Genomic DNA, 27,216 nt, shown 5'->3' with positions numbered 1-27,216 from the left:
TTAAGAGCTTGTGGAATCAACACATAAAGCAATACACAAATAATAATCAAATTTGGAAAACTGAAAGCCACCTGTTTGTCATTTTTGCATGTGTATTTCTTGGAGCATGTATCTGAAAGCTGTTGCTATGTAGAAATCATGAATACGGTCCTACAGCTAACCTCTGGGGGAAGCTTCTCCAAGTTGGCTGCAGTTCACATGGCAAGTCCAAGTCCATGAAGGACAGTGGGAGCAAGCGGGGGATGTAAGGGGGTAGGGAAGAAGGCTTTGAGTCACGCAACACAAAGGAGTGAATCTCCCTGCGGGGCCTGGTGACTGACTTGTGTTTGGATTGGTCACAGCCGTGGAAATGGCTGGAATCTAAGCCATGACAGGAAAGCAACTTCACATGTGCATACTTGAAAGGAGTGTGTGCTGATGAGCCCTCACACTTGTTAAGTTGAAAGTCACTTACTCATTTAGACACACATGCGTCTGATGGTCTTTTTGAATTGTAGAAATCATGCATATGCCCGAAGCTAATTAAACCTTTCTTGTTATGGGAATCTTAATGAGCATCAGGGTAAACAAAGATAAATTTATTAGGCTTTGGTTGCAAAGAGCTTGAGAAAAAAGTGCATTCATTGATGGAAAAAAAGCAAAAACAAGCACAGTCTGTGATAGTTTACATACCACAGAGGAGACAGATTATGAGGATCCACAGAGCAAAGACAAGAAGAACTAAACCAAATACAAGAGAAATATCTCACCCTGATGCTGAACCCATAGCTGACCTCATGCTAAAAGCTAAAATTAGACACCGAGGGAGATGAAGGAACTGTGTTAGATGAAAATGTTGAGCTGCTGTTGCTGTTTAGTTTACCTATCACTTCCTGTCAGCTGGGGAAAGTCTGCTCTTTCAGACTCATCGTGTGCTTGATTTTAGCTGCATAATGCTGTCTGCTGTGGTTGCATTAAACTTACTGCTTCTCTCTATGTCTGAGCCTTCATGTGCATCCCACATGATGTATATCTTTGCTGCTTAAAGGCAGCTGAAAAATGAACCTGCTTCTTTCTCTAACCAGATGCCCAGCATCAAACAGGCATTATTAAAGTGTCTCATATGAAGGCATTCCTACTGAAGAGGGGCCGTACTGTTGCAGACTGCTATGTCTGGGGCAAAGGCTTATTGACCCTTAAGATAAAATGAAACAGATTTCCACAACATAAAGAAAGAGTTTCATTTGTGATTTTCTTTTGAAGGCGATTGCTCTAACCACAACAGGAAAGACAGTCAGTACTCTGCTTCAAAACTATTTTATCTTGTTCTGTTATAGGCTGGAATGTGGAGGATGAAAATATCTTTGCCAACTGAGAAATCTTAAGCCACTGGCATAAACTCGCCTCTTTTCACAGACTCACTGTTTTGTTCTCTCCCTCTTATCACATCATATTGAAGGGACAGCATCCACTTTGTCACTGGCCTTAAAATTGCTTGAATTAACATTTTTAACAAAGGATCAAAGATGTTGCTTATAGTGAGGATGAAATAGCGATTCATTTCTAGACTCTGCAGCTCTCTATTGCTCTTCAGTGTCTTTAATTTTTTGTTCAACGTATTGCTTTAATTTCATCCTTCGAGTTAATTGTTTTGGTTAAATGTGATTGCTTTCATTGTTTTGAGATCCATCCAGCAATTTTTCATTTACCACTACAACATCAAACACTTGACACATCAGATTTGTTGGCAAGACTGCAAAACATAGTGGTACTGTTTAAAAGTAAGACACGAATCTCATCTCAATTTGGAAATTAGTTATTCTTTTTTTTAATTAATTTATTTTGTTCAGATATTGATCATAATTAGTCAAATGAAAAATAAAAACTTGGTTAGGGGTGGACAGGAATTGGTTTATGATACAGCCTATACATTTTTTGCATGTTAGGCATTGTTATGCTAGGAGCTGGGTGTAACATGGTCTGTGGCAAATGTAAATCTAAATTTGAAACTAAGAAGCCAAAAACAAAGCATTGGCTGGGACGTGTTTCTTGCAGCTATGATGAGCAAAGTAAATGAATAAAGTTTGGGTGACGACTCAGAGTCTATGGATAGAGCGAGATCAAATATGGATGAGTGATTTGCAAATGGGCATCTACTGTTTTAACTGTTTTAAACAAATTTGGTTGTTTGTTCACTCAAATCTGTTTTACTTTAGAAAAGTTTTATGCAACTGCTTATGTGAAGAAATCATTTCCAATAAAAAAGCATTTTGTTTCACAACTAACTAAAGTGAACATTTCAATCAGGCATGATTACAGATCGAACACATCTTTAGGGCTTTTGATATTTTGATCTTCACCTTTACTTTGGTCTGGACTAAGTTAGCAGAATCTAAACATAGCAGCAGACCAAGTCTCAATCAGATATAAAAAAAAAAAAGCACAAAGACTTCAGGACATTTTAAACACATATGGTCCCTTCTGCGGGGTTAAATCCAGGGGAATGTTGAGCCTGAAGATTGGAATTACCCAGAGGACAGGTCAAAACCTATGAAGTACAGCAGGATTTTTTAGATTTTCCACCCATTCTTTGCAAATTAAAGTCACAGTAAGAAGGTAATGACTATCAACCAATATTTAAAGTTCAGGATTAGTTCTTGATTTATTTTTTTAGAACATGAAAAGCTTGTTTTATTGTTAGGATTATAAGATCACGAAGCCAAGAAGTTGCTTCTTCATAACTTTTCCTTGTCCGTACATGTTCATCAAGTTCTGGTCACATGCAAATCGCTCGTGAGATTTGGAGAATCAACCAGATCAGCAAATTCCCCTCAGATGTAATTATATTTATAAAGTAGCCCAAACTCGCTGCTACCTGACTCAGAGAAAGTCCTACTTTCAAGTCTGAGCTGTTCTCTGTCCACATGCAGATGCTTAATTGAGATGACATTAGAGTGAACAGGAGAACACGTTTGAGGTGGCAGGAAAAACACAGCGGGGTGCCAGGGAACAGCATATCCTATATTCTGTTGGTTTAAGTTTGGTGGGAGAACAAATATTGACGTCAAATGTAAAAATGAACCTCGTGTGCCTCGTTTCTCTGGAGTTTTCTTAAAGAGACGGCAACCACAACATCCCTTCCTTTCTCTTTGCAGCTGCAGGACTCTCAGCCGCAACAAACCAGCCTCACTAGACATCTCGTATGACTGCTGTCAGCATGGCCATTAAGTCTTTCAGTCTGGGTCTGTTTAAACAAGCTCCTCTGGTGGCCAGTGCCCACACAAAACCATTTCCCAGCCACGAGATGATTTGTTTCTCTCTGCCCAAATTCATGCCGTGGTCCGTTGAATGGGTGGTCAAACATACTTATTGTAAGGCAGAATAAACACTCCAAGTCATGTTTTTGTAAGCTTCCTTGGCTGCTTGGAATGAATAGAAACAAAAACGACATCAACCTGTTTCTGCTATTATCCAGGAGGAGAAAAATGTTCATTCAGTTTGTCAGCATGTCTACATGTAGGCATGCACTGTGGCTACTATGTCAACTTTTAGCAAAGATTTAATATTCACCTTATTTTTTTCTACAATTAAACTCAGTAACATCTGCAGCAACAGACACAAACTACACAAAATGTGATAAATGTTTTATAAATGTTTAGTCTTAAAATTCACTCCATTTTTTTAGAGATATTTAAATTTGAACAGATCCAGGTGTTGAAGGACCCTTAGAGCAATTCATCTGAAACACAACATAAAAATCTGTGCCTAAATCTTACACACACACGGAAGAGTTGAGGGACTTTCTTTTGCAATCCATCCATTAGTTATAGGCATACATCCACTCTAATATGTTCTCCATCAACACAGTTGCTTTAAAGCTGTTTTAGAGATTATCTCTGTCTATACTAAAATGCTAGAAGAGCTCCCAAAGGTCTTTTTATATGGGGCTCTAACTTGTAAATATAGCAAAAGTTATGCATTAAAATTAAAGTGTCCGGTGTTAGAATGACAAGCCAGTTATAGGATGAGATTAAAACTTCAGGTAATCACCAAAGCAAATATTAAATAACAAATAATCTTGTGCAAAATTCTCTAGCAAACCAAAAGCTGAATGAACTCAGTTGAACTTCAACTACTCTGGACAAATCTTTCCACTTGTCTCTGAAATTATTACACAATTTTTTTTTCAAAACAACATAACAATGCCTTCTTATTCCATAACATTTTTACTCATCCAAGAAAAATGTTGGCCATTTTTCCACTAAACCTTAGCAAGATTGATTCATATGGCCTGCATAGATAAACCTGAGGTATCCCCAGTGGTCTAGACAAGGGTCATATCTGTCTGTCTGAGTCCACTTGTTAAATGTCATTAGATCAAGAATATTAATGTCTTCTTATGGCAAAGCCACCTGCTTTTGCTGAATACTTAAGTGTTCAGTGATTTGAGACATCTGTTTTAGTCACAAGCCAGTCACACAGCTCACATCCAACAACCTGGTGAAGAGGTTTTTTTCATCTTCTTTCTTTAAAGCATGTTTCAGATCTATTTTGCCTATTCGTTTGCTGTCAGTAAGACAATCACACCCTTTCAAAAAAACTGGATACTGTCACCCCAAGATGATTACCTTTACAGCCCAAAAATGTGACTTTGAGGACAGAGACAGCTGTCCAATGACTTTCTATTTTATCCCCTACTTGGCAATGCAAAGCTCACCTCCCAAGGACGCAGACACATGTATTCCTTACCTTTTTTGGCCAATGTATTAGAGAGGCAACATAACACACTTCTAGGGTTTAAGCCATCTAATTGTTCAAATGCTTCAGTTGACACATAAAGTCTTCTGAGAGAATAGTTTGATTTTCCAGACTCACCTAAGGTGGATCAGAGGGGGTTTCTGAGACAATGTGTTGAGTGCTGAAAGATCCATCACTGCTGTGCCTGTAGTGTTGTGAGTATCAGACTTGAGTTACAAAAGGAAGAACCTGTATGCATTCCCCTAAGGAGTAAAGGTGTTGAAATATTGTGTTAAGTCTAGACTCAGGTTAAGGCCCTGTAATAACACTTTTACAGAGCTAAAGGATTTCCTTTGGGTACTACTGGGATGGTTTATCACTGAGTGGTTGTCACGTTGAATAGCAGCAGCAGGCATGGGTTTAAAATACCCTGAAGAGGTATTACACTCCACTCCATTCACTAATATGAGTATGGCCTCTGCAAGTGCCTGAAAGGTTTAGAACATTCAAAGAGACCTCATTCTCTGTTTGTGACATTTGTTAGGGAGGAAGAGTGTATAGTTTTGAGTGCAAATCCACTGCAATCGTAAATCACCTCACTCCCACCTAAATGGTTTTAAAAACTAAAGCTTTGAAGGAGTTCTTGTGTTACGGTCACTGTAAAATAATGGACATGTAAACTATTCAGTAAACTTTTCTTTACCAGAGCTTAGATCACCAGTGCTGACAAAGGGGAAGCTTTGCACCTGAAGAGACGAAATAATTCTGTTCTACTGATCTGACAATGATCAGGGATCAACAAGTACATTACACAGAAGTTCCAACAGTGAAAGGCTTCATTGATACTTGGGGCCAAGTGTGACAACATAACAGTATCCAAAGTTAAATGAGACAGACAGACTGCCTGGCATGTGCTACAATTAGGACACTGGATGGGCATAATGAGCCTGTCATTGTTCTCAACACCATGCTGCATTCTGCAGTCGGTCAGCAGCATCGGTGTCTTACAGACGACAGCGCTGCTGTGAAAATTGTTTTAACCAGGCAAGCATAACACTGCCTGAGAACATGTGCTGCAGCTAGATGAGTCCTTGTGTTTTGACTTGGTGGACAATTGCCTTCAGTTGTGGGTGCTAAAAGGACAAGAAACTCAAGCAAGGGTAGGTGTGACACAGAGCAGGTTGTGACAGGTGATAAAAAGACTCAAGACAAGATGGATTACTTTAATAAAAGGTGGTCCTTTTGGAAAATGCTCTACAACTGCATTCCTCTGTGCATAACCTTGCACAATGCACCACAGCAAAGCTTTCTTCTCACTCAGTCACTGGCAAGAAGTCCTATGTCATATTGCTGACAGATCAGGCTTAAACAATATAGTGGCCCCAAAACTATGCAGGCTGCTAATTGAGATTTTTTGGGGGACTAAACAGACCACTTACACAGACTTCTTGTACTGAGTGACATGCCCCAGTGCTGCTCGACAACAGCAACCAATTGGGTAGCATACCCCTGTTGTCAGCTCTCAAGATCCCTCAAGTGTTGAGGCTCAGAGTTAATGAGTTGAATCTCTGCCCTCTGGCACTAAACTAGCACTTCCTGTAGACTGAGAGGAGTCACAGGTTGGCCTGCAGTACCCTTCACCAGCACCCTCATCTGTATGAACTACATGGTCAGTGTATCCTGAGCTTTTTCTTCCCAAGGGGAAAGATGGATAACTTGAAAATGAGAATATATGCAGGCATGCTAATTCATTGTTGAACTGGAGGGTAAAGATGATGGGCCCCCACACTATCTGGAGTTATGGCTTTGATAAACATTTAGTTACGCTAAAGGCTGCCAAATTAATCATTGAATTACTTATGAGGACTGATGACTGCAGAGGCAGCACTACTGATGACTTCACCGCACACTTTGAGTTGTCAGTTTGTGTCTCTTGAATAGAAACTTTGCCAAACTACCTGTAAATGCTCACAAGCAGAAAATTAGATTTTTGGAGGTTAAGGTTAAGTTATGCCACTAAACCAACTGATTCTTTGCATCCAACATATTCTGTCTGATGTAACCCTAACCCTATCAGAAGAGCCCCTCATTGACGAAAATCCCCCACAATTATTCAGTAGTTTGTGATAACAGTTTTACTCTTATTTTTCATACTCTCAACAACAGCTACAGTATGTAAGAACATATAGCTCATTCATCTTTCACAGTGGCTGCATGGTTTAGGTTAAGTAAGTAACAAGTAAGCAGGGTTGCAAATAGTACTATAATAATAGTAATAGTGTAGTCGTATGTGACCATTCAGTCAATGTCTTTTAGTGGTCAGAGGAAAAAAAAACTCACATTTGAACAAGATCTGATCATCTTTTCATGGGTCACCCTAAGTCCATTTTAAATGTCTTTAAACAGAACAGAGTCTCTCTGGGAAAACTGCCCGTTTTGACAGCAGACGTGTCTCCTTGTTATATTGACATAACTCAAACTCCCGTGTGCTCTATGGAGGCATGGCACGTGTTGTCTGGCTCCCAAACCGAGGTTTATCAGTGAGGATTCTTAAATTCACTTTTAGTGTTATCTCAACCTAAGCAGCCTGAACTCCCATGTCTCCAGAAATTCTGCATTTAATCAAAACGCCCAGTCTGGTCCAGATAAGTTTACATATTTCTTATGGAGAGAATGTGTTTATTTTCCCTCACACACTTTGTGTAAGCATAAAACAAGTTAGTTTCATCATGGACACAATTATATTTACCCTTTTTTTTTGTAGTAATATACAGTGTTTACACACTGTGTCTGTTGACGCTGTGCTGTGAAGCCATGTAAGTCACTGTGGTGTTGAAAGTGGAATTATGGTAAGAATGTGCCGGGGCAGACTGTACTAGGTTGTTTTGTCTTGGTGGTGGTCTGAGGCTAGTTAATAGCGGCGCTTTGGTTCTGGAAGAGCGCTGAGCTTCTGGATTGATTAAATATCCCTGAGATCCAGCATCTGAAGGCCTCTAATTCATTACACACGTCCCCAGTGAGCTTAGCTTAACCCTATGATCAAATGCTGTTCTGGGATCAGTAGTGGAGATACCACACACAGAAGCCTCTTGTGTCTCCTTGGGGAATTTGTTGTTGAGTGCGAGAGCAACTAGAGACTTTTGCAAATAGATAAATAATGTTGGTAAATCACAGACTTTAACTGAAGAAAAATCTGGAAAGATTTTACAAAGAGGCTTCATGGCTTTTTGGTTTAGTATAAGACATTTGTGGTCTTAAGAGAGTTCATTACTTACTGTTTTACTCAGCCATAAGCTTGGGAATGGATTTATAGCTGTTGGTGTGTCAAGTAGGAATTAGGCCACTGTGATGAAGTTACTTTAAGGAGGAAGACAAGGAGGCCATGCCAAAGTCTTGCTGAGGATTAGTAAGGCCCTGTTTTGTTAGGTTGTCAACTTTCAATGAACTAAAACTGTTACAGGGCAAATTCCAGTTAAATGTAGCAGCACACTGATCCTTGACCTGTCTGCAGTTTATAACAGAGATCTGTACAATGAATGAAATAAATTGTGTTTTAATGGCTTATTATCAGTTTCCTTTATGTCTGAGGGTGAAGATACACAATTCCTGAAAGTGAGATTTGTGAGGCAAAAATGAATAAATTAATTCTGGCAAACTGAAATTTCTGGTTGATGAATAAGTGGCAGAAAATAGTTTTGTATTATCCATCCATTTTGCATATCCATCTATACATTCCTTTGCCATACCCAACCGGAGAAGCACAGCTTACAGTTCATTCCTCGATCAATTTAAGATCACCAGCTAACCTAGCATGCATGTTTTTGGACTGTGGGCGAAAGCCAGAGTACCTGGAGAAAACAAGCAAACTCCACACAAAAAGGCTCAGCCAAAAGTTGCACCAGGAGGCTTTCCTGCCGTGAAGTAATAGTACTAACCTGCACAACACTGTGCACACCAGTAATTTTCCATCTTTCTATCTACAAAGAAAGGCCCTGAGCAACAATACAACAAACCTAATGTAATAAACACAAAATATTCCATCAACAGTCATGCAATCTGAAGTGGTGCATTATTCTCTCCTTGCTCTTTTTTTTCTGGATTGCAATCAAATGTTTTTTTTTTTCTTCATCTGCAAAAATCACATGCACTACAAGATGAAGAATGTGCACGCCATGAGTTGTGCTCATTATTCTAAGAATGAATTTTCCAACCATCTGTTTTTGCAGCATGCATTGAAAATAGATGGATGACTGGAAGACAACCAAGCTTTACAAACGTGGTCACTAACAACTGTAAACAAAAGCTTAAATCTGGCCTCTGCATCTCCCAGGCTTCTCTTCTTTGGATCTCTCAGTCTGTGGCACAGCAGTGTACTGACTGCAGCACGAGCAAGCCGAAGGTTAGGATCTCAGAAAAGCCTGGCGCGCTCGAAATAAAATTCTTTTGTGACCACGTAGTAGGTGCATACAGCAGAAGCACGTGAGTGTGATTTCTTGTCTGTTTCTTCTGCCATTGCGCTGTGGGACGTCAACATAAGAGAGAAGATCAACAAACGTGGTTAGTAATAGACATCCCACTGACTCCGGATTACTTCTGTATTTTCTACAAGAACTGTGAGCTCCTGGAGTTGTTTTGACATATTATATGAACTGCTGTAAAATTTTAACTCCATGTTTTTGTTCCATCATGTGGGAGAAAAAATTGCACTTAGTATAGTGTTTACCTAAGAGGTTTAATTGGCAGTATTTTACACATAGTGCTGCATGTGCTTTGGATAAAAATGTCCAAATAGCACGTTACATGCTCATCCAAGTGTGTCAGATCATTGATTTTGAGTAAACAGAATTGAGCAGATACGATTGCACGCTAGCAGACAGCTAAAAAACATACACATATCCACAATGGTTGTCTGCCAGTAATCATCAGGACCAGGCTGCAGTTATTAGGAATTAATAGCACCTTATTTAAAGAGCCTTGTCTGACTCTGCATGAAATTCAGCCACAAGCATCCCTGAGTTACATAACAGTGCTTTTGTGCAGGCACAGACTTCCATGTGTCTTTTTTATCTCAGATCCTGATGGCCACACAGATGGACAATGAAATGAGCTTCCAATATCCTGTTAGGATAAGCCAGGGGAGTCTGTCATCTATTCAGAATGAAAGGAGGGAGATCTGATATGTTTAAGTGAGTTTGCAGGTTTTTTAAAATGAAAAATATACTCTGAAGGGAATGGAGCATTGTGACTGCCAGATTCAGAGCTTAGTCTTCTATATCTGTTGTCAATTGATTATTCAGGCAGCATGAAAGGGACCTTCACCTATCTGTTGACAGGATGTTAAAATAAAGTAAATTATCTTTGCCAGCAGTGATGGATTACAGTGAGCAAATCCAAAAATGAATTTATTCAAATGTGCTTTTAATCTGAAGTGAAACAAGAAAAACATTAAGTAAATCACATCATACATACATTATATACATTTACAGCAGATCATCATATGGTGGTCTTGGAGTTGATGAGGCATAGTGGAAATGACTGAAATTACAAAAATTTACTAATGTTTAATTAGAAAATTCAAATTACCAGGAATAATAATCATTTTCATCGCACAACTGCAGTGATGCAGCAAAAGAACTCTGATTGTGTGAAAGCAAAGTTAATATTGTGGGTAGAGTATCTTTTTAAAGACGACAGTCTTCATAGCCAGGCAGAATGGCCGTGTTTTTCCTTCACCACCCATATGCTGTCAATCACTTTGCCATACTGGAACACACAGACAAGGTTTTGTCATATTTTTAAAAACAAGTCTATCCTTAAAATGCATTTTACACATGTTCTTCCATGTGTGTTTACCTGGTCATCTGAGACCTGTTCCAAGTAGAGGTGGGTGGCGTTAACCACGTGCATGCGACTGTAGCCGTAGTCTGTGCTGCGAAAAGCACTCCACTCTTTGGGGTTTGGATTGAACCTGTCAGTCTTCTCTCTACAGCCCTGAGAAAGATTCAAAAGTCATTAAACTGACTTTGTAAGCAAAGAGTCACATGCTCCTCTCAAACTCTCTCCTCAAAGCCTTATTTGACATTTCAGCTGTGGCTGTGGCTCAGCACCAGTTTGGCTGCATTTTGATATGCTCATGACTAATCTCACTGTGGCTGGATGACAAAGCATGCCCTGCACCACTTGCCACCACATCAGAAAACACTTAACCAGGGGAACAGCTGGTACTAAACTTATGTGGCAAACCAGCAGCTGCACAGACAGAACTGTGTACAATACATGACAGTGTTTTTGTTGATGTACTGCATGCATTGATCTATGTGGAAAAATGTTCACAGTAATGTGGTGATGTGAAAGTACTTACAGCAGAGCCTGTGATAATGTGTACTGGAGCCTTGGGGTTTACATACGGCTGTTCTTTGCTCCCATTGTACACCTATAAAGAGATACACTGAGTCAGATGCACAACTAGAAACTACTAGAAAAGCTGAGAACTGAGTGTACAGAAGCTGACCTTGTCACCGTAGACAGGCCAAAGTCTCTCATATGTGTGCTCATGTGCCCACAACTCCACATCTACTCCTGTAAAAACATTGGGAAACTTTATTGAATAACTATCTACACAAAAAGCTTGACTAAAAACACTGCAGTGTAATCCAATGTCTCTCAGATCTTGTGCCTATTAAATTTTGAGATTTCTCAGCAATCAACTAAAGCTTAAGATCAGAGCAAAGCAAACACAGAACATAAACTTTCCATTAAAACTCAATAGTTAAATACAACAAACAAAAAGTCTGAGAAACATCAAACAGGAAAGTTATCCAACAGCCTGCTTTTTTTTATAAAAGATTTTTGAGTTACTCTGCTAACTGCAAGACAACATCCTGAGTGTCTAAGTTTGTGCATTTAAGCATTTATTAGCAACACAGAGCTGTTTGTTGAACTAGAAGGATACCATAGAGATAAAGTAGATCCTCTAGACCAGGAGCTGGTGGTTTGGTGTCATTCCGTCCCAGTCGAACCTGAGATTTTACAAAGAATAATAACAGTAAGAAAATGCTGCATGAAACTCAATCGTACCCATGCCAGCCTCACTCTGAACAGTGCTAAGAGAAGCAAGTCAAAGTGGAAACTATTTAGCCCAAATTACAGCGATTATGACAGTATACCATACTCAGTGTGCTTATGGGTTGAGGTCGTGCCTGGGCAGTCTGCAGCATGCATAACATGTCTGCTACCAGGAGCAATTTAAGTGTTAAGCAACATAGTAAAAATAAATCCTACAATTTGCTTTTATGTGATAAAATAAAACTGGATTGTTGTTTACTTAACTAGCAACATGGTGCATAATAAAGTGTAGCTGCTCTAACAATAATTCTCACAACAATTCAAGGTAATGATGTAATTTTTCTTGTTTAGCCCCATTAAATGAAAATGAGTCTTATCATTAAAATGTCAACAATGAAAAGGACTTACTTTATACCTGTATGGGTAATTAAACTACACATGAGTTTGAGACTCCAATGAGTAATCTTCACAAGACTGCTATATGGTCAAAGTGTATGAGTAAATCGATTGAACTATATGATTTACATACATATGAGTCAAAGTTAGTACAGTCATCCTGGTCATCATCAGAGCAGTACATAGGTCTGTGCCCCATGGTGATGATCCATGGACGCACTGCCCTGTTCTCAGGCTTGTTGGCCTCCTAGGTCAATATAAGGACACAAGACAGCAGAAATATCTATTTGTAAAAGAACAAGTGGATTTTTTTAAAGTTTCTTTGAAATATAATAGTGTGCTAAAAGAGTGAAAGGGAAGTCATAGACCTCTAGGTCTTTCTTCAGCCACTCATATTGCTTGAAGAGCAGCTCCAGGCCATAGTCGAGATAGAAGTAAACCTCTGTGGAGAGGGAGATGATGTGTGCTGACCCCAGGTTCCAGCTGCAGACATATATCGTTAAAATGATACACAGCCCTGACCCAGTAGAGGAAGCATGCTGAAAGCCCCCCGATAAGCAAGAACAGGCTTCAGTTTAAACTTCACATAGTGTGAAAAGTACTTGAAAATCCAAACCATGTTTTGACACTGGCATGTTGCTGCTAAATGCAATAAATGCTGCCTTTCATCCTAAAGACCATACCATGCAACAGCTGCTTACATGTTAATTGTGCATGCTTATTGGAAGAGAAGATGCAAAAAGCAGCAGAACTTCAGAGAGGCACTCAGTCGCCTCCCTGGAGTTCCTCTTTGCTTCCCCTGGATCCTAAGCATGCACAAGAGTAGAGGGCTCAGCCAGCAGGCTTGTCTGCATCCAGGCCCATGGAGAGTAGGCCTGTGGTTAAGGAGGGTATTATCTTTCTATCTCAGAGAAGGAGGTCTGTAGTGAGCAATGAGTCACCAAGTCAGATGTATAGCTCCTTTGTGTAGTCTGAGTGTTCCTATGATAGGAGAGACAAGCTCAAAGTAAAATAAGGCAGCTAAACACTCCTCTGCTGACGCTTAGAGCTCATTAATACTTACTGAAATACAGCAGGAACTTTGGTAGATTTTGTTGTTCAAATTTATCTTTAATAGTGCTGTGTGTGAATCTTCCATCTGCTTCCAGTGATGCAGTATTTTATTCTTTCTGCCACTAGAGCACATTACAGGAAACTCATCTGAAACATCTTCCTTACCTGTACCACAGGCTCTCAGTCTGGCCTGGCATGCTGAAGCGATTCCTGTAGTTGGAGAAGTTGCTGTGAACAAAGACCATTGTGAGAAATGCAACTGGACTGATCATACAATCTAGATTCCTTGAATATATAACAAATAGCAATTTGAACCACAAACTGCTGCTTTCTTTTAGTCTGTGGCACATACAAATGAGCTAAAAAAATTGCACTGCATTCAAATTACACTTAAGACATTTCCAAGCTGTCTCTAAAATATATGCCATTTCAGCTTAGTGGAAAACTTAAAGTAGTAGATCACTGGACAAAAACAACTATGAACCTGTCTGATGCTTTAGAAAACTTGCTGGTCCTTGATTAAGATAAACTTGCACGTGCCTGGATTTTAAAATGAAAGGTCTTGCTGAAGTACAGATGTAGCTTACATGACCTCACCCTATACATCTGAGTTCTGGTCAGTTTCTGGAGCCAGCTAATCAAAATTTTGGCAACATTGGGGAGCTTGGGTGGAGATAAGGTAGGATAAGCAAGTAGGAACCTCAAAGGTTGAGTTTGCTACAGCAAATTTGCCTCTAAATACATCCCTCTAAAACCATAACATCTTACTAAAAGAAGTTATTTTAGATCCTTTAGTCGCTGAAGAAATCAAACTCATAATAATGGTTTCAGCTTTGAATCGTGGTGGTTATTATCAATCCAGATATAGAAGAATGCTGTCAGTGACCTGACCACGCCTGCTCATTGAAAACTCAGGAGCATTTAATACAGCATCAACCAGAAATGAAGAAATTTTATAAAGGCTACCCTTTGCAAGAAGGAAAAACTTCTGGACTCCTATCCACTGGTCTCTTTTTATGGTTTTCCCCTTCATAATGTAAGAGAGAGCCAGTCTTCTCAACGGGCCATTAACCGACCGAGGTGATGGGGATAATTGTTTTCTTATCTTACATAAGGGAGGTAAGGGAGATGGGGAAAATGCAATATCCTCGACAGCAGTCGCAGTAGGGTGGGACAGTTCAGATCTCTGTGCTGGCTGGGTTAGTGTAGGGTTAGAGGTAACTGGAGAACAGGAGGGTCGCAGGTCAAAAGCCAGGAATGGGAACACTAAAAGAGAAGACCTTCACTAATGAGGCCTGCAGTGTCTGTGGGCTCTGAGGTTGTGTTAAATGATAAGCACAACAGTCCAGAGGTCAGCTTGTGAACTGTGGGGAATATACTTACCTACCATCTCATGTCCATCTTCAGCTACAGTTCATACTGATAATTCCCTGAGTTATTAGAATAATCTGTCATAAATAAATAAATATTTATGTCATAAATCTTTTGCTAATGCTATCAATCCTATAAATCTAGTGTTTCAAGCTAAAGGAAGGAGCCAAAGGGATTACATTTTTACCTGAGCAAATAAGTTAATGATCAGATTTCCACATCCAAGTTTAGGTCATGGCAGTGAACAAGTGAATCATAATATGGATTAATACTCCCATCTTGTGGCTGGTAAAGGTACAAACACACATCTAGAAGAATCTGGGGATGTAATGTCTACTACAGAATAAACATTTGCCTTTTTTTATTTTATTTTTTTTTTATGGGTAAATAGAAATATTCTCTAGGAATCAAACTGTGATATAACACAGTTGAGTACACCCAATGGTCAATGTTAGCCTTTAATTCTATTATAAGCTTTAAAGTTTGATGTCTAAACTAACTGAGAAGAAATATAATTAGAATATATATATATATATATATATATATATATATATATATATATATATATATATATATATATATATATATATATAAATTCTGATGGATGTCAAATTCAATATGAACATTAACTGATCAGACAAGATCTTCCTTCCTCATCAAATCCTCCCTTTTTTCATCTGATGAGCTAAATCTGAGTAGTAAAACTAAATGAAGAAAACAGTTGAGTAATTGAGTAATTGTTTCTCTAACTTCCATCATGAGATGTTTTAAAATGATGACCACTGTTTCTCATTTCTTCTGAAGGCCTGGTGACCAATCCACTGTACTTGGGGAACAAAGACAGTCCTGATTAGGGATTTAGCATCTTCTGTTGGATCCACTGTTCTCACCCTACTGAAATGCTGACTACAAACTTTTGTGGTCAGGCTTGTTTCAACTGATTTTCACCCATTAGGTTTTGAGGTTGGAAAAAGAGAAATACAGTGAGAGAGAAAGAGGGAGCACAAACACAAAAAAGAGGAAAAGAAGTGGCCAGCTGCTGGAAATATTTGGATTCTGAACCACAGAACAAAACACACGTGTGGGTATCAAGAAGGGCAAGGAGTCGGATTTTTGGTTATGTAATGTTCTTGATATCAGGTTCTTATGTCAGGATGTAGTGCCAAGAACAAGAGACTACTGTTAGCTGCTCTTTAATAAAGACCAGACAGTAGACATATTACAAATCACAAGGCCGTCCCAATATAGCAGCAGCAAGTAAATATTATGGTACAGGATCCGGTACCTCTAAATGTTTCAATATGCAAGAGACACGCCACTGGATATAGCAGCTGCTGATCCTTTTTTAAACTGAGAAACTGAGCAGAATTCATCATTTCAAATTGCTAGAAAATGCTAGACTGAAAAAAAGAAACTTTTACGCTATACTTATATCCGAAGGAAAATCATAGGCTGTTAAATAATGTCTTTATTATCTTTGACTTAATGAGAGTGTTGAAGAGCTACAGCTAAAGGTAAAGAGGAGAAGCATGTGAATATTTCAAATCTGTGCAAAAATGACTGCATGCAGTTCCTTTACAAGCTGTTATCTAAATATCAGCATTATCTTTTTTGCATATTACTGTCTACAATAACCCACTGATCTTTTTGTCTAAAAATCTCAGATAATAAAGTAAACCCCAGTTTCTTTATCCAAAGGGGGACAACAACACAAAGTCCAAATATGTGTGATTAATCATTATGCACAGTAGAGACATGAGTCAGGTAACATTTTAGATGGCAGAGCTATTAAATAATTACTTAAACAGTAAAATTGGTACATTAATATTCTGCAAGATTTTGTCTTTGTCCAAAAGACTTAAACTGACTTTGTGAACTAAGAACCAGACATTGAGCTGATGATGGTTCACAGACTGGTAAATGTTTGGTTTGGAAAGCATTGCTTTGTTTACATAATGGTGGTAGCACAGGCGGCTCAGACATTCAGAGACTTAAATGGCTCTGATGTGTTAAAAAAGTACAGTACAGAGATTTCAGAAGAAAAATTTAATGTTATCTCTGGCTGACAAAGTGATTTGGCCTTACCTATATGAAATACAGCATGCGCTGAGCAGGACATAATAGAATCAAAAGTAGAACACAGACAGGAAAGAGTAATAGTTTGTGTTGACACTGGTCATGTGTCATGGTGTCTAAAGAGTCTAAGTGTCCAACAGAGAAACATACACTTGTATTCCACCTACTATGTGGCTTCATGGTTGCCTGGACAGGTCATGTAGGGCACGTAGGCAGCTATGGACTGGATCTGCCTCATGAATTCATCCCCAATCCTGGCATTGTCCTGCAAAAGTGTCATTCAGCCATCAAAAAAGACAAGGACCAAGTTGATGTTCAGGACTGCTTTAACACCATAGAAAACAAACATAAGTGATACCAGCCTTTGTTTTCGATTTCCTAATAGTAGATGCACAGCATGGTTCAGTGCTGCCTTGATGGCTTTTACCTAAAACAACCAGTCTAAATTTCCTTACTCTGTTTTTTCTCTTTAAAATATAAGTGAAGCCGCATAATGTGCTTGAACATTCCAGCTGAAAACATAACTTTGGTGAATTGCGGTTTTTAATTTTTGAAGATGTCTGCTGATTCAATTTATCCTTCTCTCCATATACAAAAAAAAACACACCAGTAATGCAGATTATTTAATGGAAAATAATATTAGCATCCAAAACAAAGTTATGTCCACTAAATATCAGAGATGACAGCCAGGAGGATTTTGTGTAAGCAATATGTGTGTTTGACTTAAGATCTGTGGTTTTGAATAGTACTGCTTTTATTCCTGAAATACTTGGGCGACATTTTTTTACTTCTCATCTTTCACCGAAGGCTTAATGCATCTTACAGCAATGCTAACCATAAGCCAAATCTTTCAGCCCCAGAGTAGAGCCAGTATATTTCATGATAATAAACAGTGGTGTGCAGGAAGGTGAAGTGGCTTATCTCATCCATCACTGTGGAATTACAAGAATATCAGAATGGCTTGAAGAGTAAAGTGTTGATGAAAGACATTTGCTGTCAGTGAGCTCTATTTGAACTACAGTAAGTGAATGATTGACCCTTTTTCACAATATTAGAGAACATTAAAGTGTAAAGTACCTCATGCATATCGTAGGCAAAGTCCCCTGTAAAAAAACAAAACAAAAACCAAACATTCACAGATTAGCATCCATAGATTTTTACTCTCCAAGTAAAGACAAGTATGCACATCTTTGAACTTTGCTAAATAAGTTTGACTAAAAAGCAAGATTGCATTATAATTTCCCTTGTGTTATTTCAGGAGTAAGCAAAACTGTTTTTCTCCTGTTGGCTTAAATGAAGTGTGTTTGCTAAACATGAGGACTGTTTGCTAAACGTGTTGTGCAGTTAAGACCACAAGGCAAATGAAAATAGAGGAAATTGTCTGGCTCTGCTCTCCAGCACATCTAAAGCTCACCACGAAACACGCTGCATCTTAATCTGCAAAAGATCCAGAGTACAAACACACGTTTATAGTTTCAAAGGGAATTAAATGCCATTAGCAAACCAATAAATCAGGGGCTAAAAGCTTTTTTTCCACTCCACTCCTCTCTTCTTTTTCTTTTTTTCTTTTAGTTCATACTAGCTGTTTTCCACTGTTTATAGTCTTTATTATCAGCTTAGACACCCAGCTGGTGGTTAATTTTATTTATTATTATTATTATGATTTCATAGGCACAACAACAGCTCCAGCACTGGATGCTGTGATTTAATGTCTAACAAAACACAAATGTGAAGCAGTGGCCGAAAATGTTTAAATGGTCTTAATCTGAGTGAATGATTCAAAAATATAATTTGTCTGAATGCTATAGCTTTAACACATATCCATCAATCTGTACCCTTGATTCAAGCAGTACTGTACCAGAGCACAGTGCCAGTATAACAGACTGTGTGTTTTTTAATGTTAAGTTCATGAAAATTACACCAGAAGGCAATAAAATTATATAATTTAAGACTACACACAGAGACTGGATGTTTTTAACCATTCCTGAAATGCATTTTGGTGCAAATACTGATATTCTCAGTAGATTTAGTACAATGAAAATAAAATGGCTCAGATTTATGTGTTTGTGTAGCAAGAAAGAATCACAATTTATTATATAATTAAATGACTGCAATATGTGTCAAATAGAAAGCAACACCATCTGCTGGTGGCATATTTAAGGCCATTCTGTCCCAGTCCCAGACTTCCATGATTTGTCTATTTCTCTTATGAAGCATCTTGTTTTGTTGCAACCAATGAGGTGACTAGCTGAGATTATTAAGCACCATATCCTCTTATTTCTGTGCTCCAGTCAGTTCTTTGGAGATTATTGTGACTGCACGTTCATGAACCAAATATGCAGAAGTGGGTGAATCCCACACAGTTCATGCTCTCCCAAGCACATGCTATGCATTTTCAATTTTATTTGCACACATAAAGACAGGGTAAATCATTAGAAATAGTGTTCAGCATGATGATATATTTAGAAATCTAATAAAGAAGGTAAGAACATTTTTTTTTTCTTGTTTTTAGGGTGGTAATCCAAATAGAGTCACATGTTTGGCAAACACATTTTACGGCATACATCTGACTTCCTTATAACATACTTGCTTGTCAGGTGTGCCAGTAATAAAGCGCAAATATGTGAAGACAGTCCAACACATACTGATCAAAAGCAAATGTTAAATGATTAATAAAACACTAATAGTCACAGTGTTATATATTACTTTGTTAGACATTGCTGGTGGATGTCAGCAGGCTAACTTGATCTGATTTATGTTAACACAGTTTGTTGTAAGCAGTGTTGAGTATCTGTAGATGACTAATGCTTACGTTCCTGCTGATAAAACTTAAGCTTTTGCTTTCCACATAGAAATTACCTATGTGCAAGATGACATCATACATGCCAAGCTGAGTCTCCTTTTGCAGTCGAGCCAAAGACTGAGGGTTTTCGTTGCCCAGATCACCATACAGAGCAAACCTGGGGCTGAAATTAGAGCTGTCGTTCAGAGCAGTGAAAGAAAACACATCACTCCAGCCTTCGTCACTACCACAGTGGTAGACTGAAAAAAACAAAATCAAAACAAATATTCAATATTACATGTTTAAGTGTTGACATTCTGAAAAGCCAAAAGCAATTGCTAGTGATATCACAACCCCACCCACCATATGTAGCAGCAGGTTTGAGGTCTGTGAGGGTCACTCTGTGGATGAACATCTCCCTCTTCTCCTCTCCTGAGTCCACAAACAGAGTGGCATCCCCTTTGGTGCTCATCTCAAAGAGTCGACCACCAAGAAGACCATACTCCACACTGCTCTCTGACTTATTGAAGGTAGTCCAGGTTACCACCATGGAGCCTGGTACTCCTGCAAAGCAAAGCCCAGCAATTGGAAATTTGATGCACATTTATAAAAGTCAAAAGATGCTTATGAAAAACCTGACTATGCAAGAACTCTTGATTTTTGATTAAGCTGCTGGCAGAATATACACCATGAGCTGACAACTGACCAAGTACTTATTTCATCAAGACATCAACTTATTAAATTACTACCACATGTGCCTACAGCCTACAATAGGTACTGACCCAGAGCATGCACCAGGGCCCTGGCTAGGTTGTTGGATGTTATTATTGCAGCGAAAAAATCTAAAAGTTTTATCAAGGATTCCTGTCATACTGCAGCTATATTAAACAAAGCACACAAAAAGAGATAAAGTAAATTTTAACTTCAGCCACCTTGTTGCAAAGCTACAAAAAATATTATTTATATATATTTGCTTTAAATATTATTCATAACACATCAAATACTTACCTCCATATGAGAGATGCACCTGCTCCGGCTGAGTCCAAATAGGAGGGACACCAAAAACCAGGGGTGCAAAGCCTAACAAGGTGCAGGCAGCATAGACAGGCACCATTTTAACATGGGTCTGTTGGTATGAATGCCTGGTAGAGAAGTCACACACACGCAGAACAAAAACAGTATAATCACTTCAACCACATGATCTTCAAAACTTTCATACCAATAACCACATGACACTCAAGCATGATTATATATATTGTTGATGAAAATACCATTGGTCAGAGTACCTGAGCTTACCTCAAGAGCAGCTTACACAGTGCTGAGTAACAGTAGCACAATTTGCAGACTGATTTTCAGTCTCTGATGAGGAAGTCCTCATCAGTTTACTTGCAGACAGCTCATATGATGAAACTACAAAAACCGAAAGAACATATTCAGCAGTAAAACAGAAACAGATGATGTCTCAATAAAACCTGCTGATCTTGTTTTTCACTGCGCTTTCAGAGCAGTAGAGCTGTAAAAGGAAGCTTAAGTATCTAGAGGCAAAGTACACAAGCCAAGGCTTGCCTCAGATCAGTGGTGAGTGAAAGCACAATCTGGGTAATGGCTCGTGAAGATAACAAGCCTTAATTAAAGCTCGAACTAGTTAATATCATATCATGTACACAACAGTTTAAGTGATCATAGTAGCTTAACTGACTCGTCTGACACGCCAGTACTGTACAGTGTTTGGTTTAGAATCACCCATAATTATTAGGTCAATACTCGCTAGAGGGTGCACCCTATTCCATCTACATATGAATGGGCTGTTTTATATTCTGATACTGGGCGGTAGCTAGGGTCAAGCAGCTCCCAGTAGCCCACAAGAATGAAAGGAGATGCTCTCTGTTATCAGCGTTTATGTGAGGTGAGTACAACAGCTCATTTACAATATCCGATTTGTTTCAGCCTAATTGTTTTTTCTCAGAGTTACAAAAAAAAAAAAAACCCATAATTCCTGGTATACAAACATCAACAACTATAACTTACTCTCGTGAGCTGTTAGCTGGCTGGTTTAATTACGATAACTACCGCCACGATAGCGTTACGTACAGTGGAAAGACGTTCATTTTGTCTGAAGACAACACTTACATTTTAATAGCACAGAGTGAATTGTTGTTTCCAAATGCTTAAGCGCTTATTTTCGGAAAAAAAATACATGATAAACTTCAACTACTGTTGTTCAGCTGGAGCTTCTGAACTGCGTCATTATGCCGAAAAGAATAACAATGCCCAAAAGGATTCTGGGAAATTGTGTTCTTAGAGTAGACTCTACTGTAGGTGAATTGGTACCATTCAAGACTTGCTATTATTTTTGTATATATATATATATATATATATATATATATATATACATATATATTGCTTTATATATTATTCATAACACATCAAATACTCCATATGAGAGGTGCATCTGCTCCGGCTGAGTCCAAATAGGAGGGACACCAAAAACCACTGGTGCAAAGCCTAACAAGGTGCAGGCAGCATAGACAGGCACCATTTTAACATGGGTCTGTTGGTATAAATGCCTGGTAGAGAAGTCACACACACGCAAAACAAAAACAGTATAATCACTTCAGCCACATGATCTTCAAAACTTTCACGCCAATAACCACATTTTTGGAAGATTTTTGGAAGAGTAGACTTTATAAACTAGGTTACAAATGGTAGATTAACAAACTTATGTACAAATTAGGTGATATAGGTGATTTTAACATCGACAGATTTGATAGATTTTTTTGTTTTATTTGAGAAACCGTCTGAAAAAATGTGTGTGTGTGTAGTCTACATTTTTGTTTAAATCTGATTTTTTTAACAAAGCTTAAATATCCTCCTAAAACTTTCTAGGTTGATTTCTTTAATTTCATTCTAACATTTTATTGGATATGTCAATGAAACATTTTGTAATTACTTGTGAATACGTGTCAGTTTAATAATTATATGCTGGTTTTTGTAAATGCTTTTTTGTAATCTATTGTACAATGAACACTTTAGTTGAAGATGACAAATAAAAACAATAAAATGTGTATGAAAAAAAGAGTTTCCTTCATTGTCTCATTTTTATATATTTGGTCTCAAGAGTGTGATAGGAATGGATTTTGATACAGATGCCATATCTTACTATTTTGATAGTGGCAAGAGCCTTTTGAGGGACATAAAATTAGATACCACAGATACCAAATAGCCTAACAGGTTGCAGGTGTCTGGAGGCTGTGAGTCCTTGTTTCAGCCAACCAGAATTCTAGTGCCTTTGCTGCATAAGATCCTCTTATATAACCTTCTTGTTTACTTTCTTGCCTCTCTGTTGTTGATTAAAGGTTACTCGAGTCTTAAAAATAAATAGTTTTTAGGATGAAGACTGGAGACTTGTGTAAGGTTAGATTAATGACATTTTTGATAAAAACTTGTCCATTGATTATGAAACTGTCTCTCTTGCTTTAGATCTAATGGACTCCAACAGTGAAGATGGGGAGAACCACAATCTTGGCCACGCAGCAGAATACAAAGTGAGCTATGCTCATGGCAGAAACACAAAAGAGGTCAGCTGAGTGACTCAATGTGATGCACAAATATATTTGTGAGAGTTGTACCTGTTTTGTTTTCTTATAAAAAAATGTGTCAAGCATTGCCCATGCTGCTGTATTTCTCCATGCAGGCAAATTATGATAAACATGAAGAGTTCAACAAAAAAAGGTAATCCATACATATTTTATGTGTCATTACAGCAGTTACAGTGTGGTTTTGAACAGCATGTTTAAATACTTTTATCCCATCCAGGCATCCGGTTAGTCATTCTGGCAACAACCCAGGCAGAGTGAAGCGGGTGGTGTCATGTAAGAGGAAGACCCATCATCTGACAGTGGCTCGGAGGAAGCAGCTTGGATCTGGGAGGACTTGTGATGCAGCAAACAAGGAAAATGAGAGGAAATACTTGCAAGACACACAGCAGGAAAAATTCTTTTTAGACCCATTGGAGTTCTCACTAAATGTCAGTAATAGCCACAAGGCCGATAGAACTGGTTCTGAGCAGGCAGATTACAATATTCTCTCTGAGGTGACTATCACACACCACACCTACTAACACACTTGTGGTTTATGAAGTAGTTTTCAGTATAAAAAAATTTTAACATGACAATGTTTTTTTTTTTTTTTTGCTTTTAGCTCACAAAGGATCATAACACAATGACTGATGTGCTGTTTGAAAGAAATCTGAGACTAAAGGTTGCTTTAACACTGTGGCGGAGAAATGTCGGAGAGCTTTTGACATATTTTCTGAGGTATATTGTATGAATTTGTTATGCACATATGGCATGCAGTATAGTTATGAATATATCTCTTTTTTTGCAGAATCCAAGACACTGGTGTAGTTGTGGATTTTCTTCCCTTGATGTGCAAATGGTAAGCTTTGAGTTATGCAAAAAATCTAGCAAACACTGATAACTGAAGAAATACAACCCTAGTTACAAAACAAGTGGGACATTGCAAATATCATAAACCAAAATATGATCCATAAAGGAACATGCAAAACACATCATGCATTGGAAGCAAGACTTTTTAATGTTTAATTAAAAATATTAGCTCATTTTGAATTTCATGACTGCAACATGAATCACATAAGTTAATATAAGGGCAACAAAAGCACTGAGAAGAAACAGCTTGACAAACATGTTGCTGCTAATTATGTTATTAGGGAGCTTGACTTGATGTAAATACTCTTCCAGAGGCAGAGTTCAATAGTCTGCATTAACCTTCATTTACAAATTATTGCAAAATTTCAGAATGTCTCTAGGCTGTTCTAGGGGAAAAAGGAAAAGTGAAAATGAGGTGACAACTTTAACAGGTAATCTCTATGTTATGTCAATAACAGAGAAAGATACAGTAACATCAACCAAAAGCTGCACAACAAAACAACTTTTAAAGCAGATTCCTGTAATACACTGAATAATGTTTTTTTAATGTAAAATTGAATATTCTATCCTGTGTTAACACTGTCAGAAGAAAAAAGATTTAGTGAGTCTGAATGTAAGGGACATGGCCATAATCAGTGAATGCCCTTGAACTACAGATTGCATAAAATCAGACGCTACTTCCCTGGAAATTACTGCACAGCCTTAGAAACACTACCATAAATTATGCCTGTGAATACATGTTTTTTTTATTAACATGTTACTCAACATCCTAATTTTATTTTGTAGAACTGGATGTTAGTAATACTCCATGTGATTATTTATTTACTTTTGTGTCTACAGCATTGATGAGGACTCACCCAGGATAACCATTGGCTGTTGTGTTGACCTCTTTCCTTTAGTTAGGAAAGTCCTCAGCAGTCCCTATGAGGAGTGAGTGTCCTTGCTGTTTTGCTTTTATATGCATTTATTAGAGGCTGAAAGGCATGACGGCAGAAGACTATATACAACATCAGTTGACCTTTGTTCTTTTAGGTATATTATTATTGGTGTGAAGTGGATATATTCAGTTTTAAAAAACTGGTGGGAGGAGCTACGAGCGAGCGGCTGCAGCAGATCAACCCAACCTCTGTTGGATGAGTAAGTGCTGTATAATATCTTACAATGATATACTCTCATTGGAAGTTTCTCTGATGAGAATCAGGTGCAAAACATAATATACAAAACGTGATGACAACTGACAAAACAGGGCAAAACAGCTAAACAAGAACACTGCATTTACAAAATATGGACAAGAAAAGCCTAATGGTATTTTACAGAATGGATCATTTCACAAAAAGAAACAGGTCGCAACAAATCCAAAATCACAATATTTTACCAAAAAACACAAGATACAAAACAATTTTATGAAACGTAAATGCTTCAATTGTTCTTTTTCTAAAAAAGAAAAAAAAAAAGAAAAAAAAGAAAACTAAGTAAATGTAATTTTTTTTTTTTTTTTTTTTTTTTGTTTTGGTCAATTTTTTAAAAAGTGTCACTTTGGTTTTGTTCTTGTGATTTTTATGAAATATTGTATTTCTTGTGTTTTGCACCTCTGGACCACAGAATGTTTCAGCTTGAGCCAAGCAAAGATATAGTGTGGTATGTTGTTTGAAACCGATTTAACACATCCAACATAATAAAAAGAAATACAAAACAATGTTTTTAAATCTGCTTTTGAAATGCACTGTGGTTATTTATAACAGCCAAAAAAGACACACAAATGTATTGTTATAGCTCAGAATATCTTCCAAACATATTATTATTATTATTATTATTATTATTATTATTATTATCTCATTTTGTTGCAGAAATTTCCAAGTTTTTAATCAGCAGTTGTGGGAGCTATGGCACCAGGAACATATCTTGAAATCTGTCCCAGTATCTGCAGGAGACATGGCCAAGGTCAGTGTAGAACACATAAATGACCATTGGCCCTTTTTGATTAAACTTTTTTTTGTTGTTGTTGTAGTTTTTACATAGTACAAAAATGTCGCATCTCATATGAAAAATTTTGCCCTTCAGGTTGTTGATTCCTTCCTGCTTCAACTTGACTGACAGCAGCAAAGATTCAGACATCCTCCAATAACATTAAGACTCTTTAGTAGAAACCAAATGCAGCTGCTATTCTTACTAGTCAAGATTTTTAGACTGTACTGTGGCATCATGTACTGTATCCGTGGATCTCCTGACAACTTGAGCTGTATCTGTGCTCCATTAAAAATAAATTACCATAACATTTGCATTTTCTAATAATGGGGCTGGGTTTGTGTCTGTGTGTATTCTTGCCAGTTTTAAGCTTCTGAACTGTCTGACCACATATCAATACTTCAACTGCTCCCACCTGCTGCCTTTTTGTTTAACACAATGCTCAGTGTTTGTTAGCAGGATATAAATTTTTATGACAAGCTGTAACTCCAAAAGACTTTTATGACATGTTTCTTTGACCTACAAACTGCAGTGATGATGTGGAGGTGATGTCCTCAAATTAAGTAAATACATTTTCATTAAGTTAAAAACAACCATGATTTTGTAATAACTCTGCTTGACACACCTCTAATATGAATTGTTATGGTGATGCAATATGTTTTGAGTAAACTGTGACTCTATAAAGCCTAATAAACAATATTGCACTTCATGACTCTCCAATATCACATGCACACACTGGCTGTTTCCATTATTTTACAAGCAAGGCTGTAAAGTTATGAGAAGGAATGACAGAAAGGTCAGATATGTATTATAAAGCCATTAAACACACATATTTCTTGTGAGAAAATAAGAGGTCTTCTCAGTTTTTCTTCTTTTTAAGATATTTTGAAAAGAGATTTCCCTTTTTCCTGGTCTGATAGAGTGTGAACTCATACTTTGAGGTTGCATGGTTAACCTGGTGAGCAACAGAGATTTCACAGGCCTCTTTAGCTCTAACTGACTGGCTTTCTGGCGTTTATACTTGTGTGGGGTCATTCTGCATTGAGAAATGTTGAGGTCTCATATGTGGTGTTAATCTACCAGATCAACATCGGAGCCAGAAGGGTCATAGCCATCTTTGCGTGACTATTATGTAAAATCTTGTGGTCAAATGACTCAAGGTGTGAGCGGTGATGAAACAACCTTAGGAGGGGTGTCAGGCGCCTGCATCGTCAATATTTGAAAGCTACTACCCCCACTCTTCTGGTGTCCCATTTGGACGGCTTCTTTCCCTCATCTTTCCAACCATCTGTCTTTTCTATCAGCACTGTCCTCAAAAAGAGTGTTTCTTATCCTTCAGTTGCA

The 27,216-nt window shown here is 38.0% G+C and overlaps 2 protein-coding genes across 3 annotated transcripts; one reads left to right on the top strand and one right to left on the bottom strand.

Annotated features, from left to right (window-relative positions):
• Positions 1-10,100: 10,100 nt before the first annotated feature.
• Positions 10,101-21,736, bottom strand: acp7 (acid phosphatase 7, tartrate resistant (putative)). The gene is made up of 15 exons (XM_041971861.1): positions 21,590-21,736; positions 20,756-20,869; positions 20,468-20,601; positions 19,823-20,023; positions 19,537-19,719; positions 17,755-17,780; positions 16,845-16,942; positions 13,396-13,458; positions 12,546-12,660; positions 12,311-12,424; positions 11,669-11,735; positions 11,228-11,295; positions 11,078-11,149; positions 10,570-10,707; positions 10,101-10,479 (listed from the first exon to the last, which is right to left on the bottom strand). Exons 3-15 carry the CDS (start codon positions 20,571-20,573, stop codon positions 10,414-10,416), a joined length of 1,317 nt encoding a protein of 438 aa, XP_041827795.1. The 5' UTR covers positions 20,574-20,601; positions 20,756-20,869; positions 21,590-21,736; the 3' UTR covers positions 10,101-10,413.
• Positions 21,042-26,186, top strand: LOC121631159 (KATNB1-like protein 1). Of its 2 annotated transcripts, none has more exons than XM_041971863.1 (10): positions 21,042-21,365; positions 22,940-23,037; positions 23,154-23,191; positions 23,276-23,552; positions 23,660-23,775; positions 23,846-23,896; positions 24,748-24,837; positions 24,940-25,044; positions 25,510-25,545; positions 25,755-25,844. In XM_041971863.1, coding segments are annotated over exons 2-10 (807 nt in total). In that variant the 5' UTR covers positions 21,042-21,365; positions 22,940-22,944; the 3' UTR covers positions 25,756-25,844. The 2 variants fall into 2 exon arrangements, with proteins under 2 accessions (XP_041827797.1, XP_041827796.1); XM_041971862.1 differs by lacking the exon at positions 25,510-25,545 and adding an exon at positions 25,969-26,186 and having other exon boundaries at positions 21,045-21,365; positions 25,755-25,848.
• The last annotated feature ends 1,030 nt before the right edge of the window (positions 26,187-27,216 follow it).

This window comes from Melanotaenia boesemani, chromosome 20 (assembly GCF_017639745.1).
Source record: "Melanotaenia boesemani isolate fMelBoe1 chromosome 20, fMelBoe1.pri, whole genome shotgun sequence".
Classification (NCBI taxonomy): Eukaryota; Metazoa; Chordata; class Actinopteri; order Atheriniformes; family Melanotaeniidae; genus Melanotaenia; species Melanotaenia boesemani.
The sequence above is the reverse complement of the archived record's forward strand: the minus strand, read 5'-3'. Positions and strand labels throughout refer to the sequence as shown.

Bases quoted from the DNA above. Each gene is read 5' to 3' on its own strand.
- LOC121631159 (XM_041971862.1), top strand. From the start codon at position 22,945: ATGGACTCCAACAGTGAAGATGGGGAGAACCACAATCTTGGCCACGCA. The intron at 24,838-24,939 runs GTGAGTGTCCTT...TTGTTCTTTTAG, and splicing joins CTCAGCAGTCCCTATGAGGA to GTATATTATTATTGGTGTGA. The intron at 25,045-25,754 runs GTAAGTGCTGTA...ATTTTGTTGCAG, and splicing joins ACCCAACCTCTGTTGGATGA to AAATTTCCAAGTTTTTAATC.
- acp7 (XM_041971861.1), bottom strand. From the start codon at position 20,573: ATGGTGCCTGTCTATGCTGCCTGCACCTTGTTAGGCTTTGCACCCCTG. The intron at 16,943-17,754 runs GTACTTTACACT...ACACTTTTGCAG, and splicing joins TTGCCTACGATATGCATGAG to GACAATGCCAGGATTGGGGA. The intron at 12,661-13,395 runs GTAAGGAAGATG...ATATGTCTGCAG, and splicing joins ACTGAGAGCCTGTGGTACAG to CTGGAACCTGGGGTCAGCAC.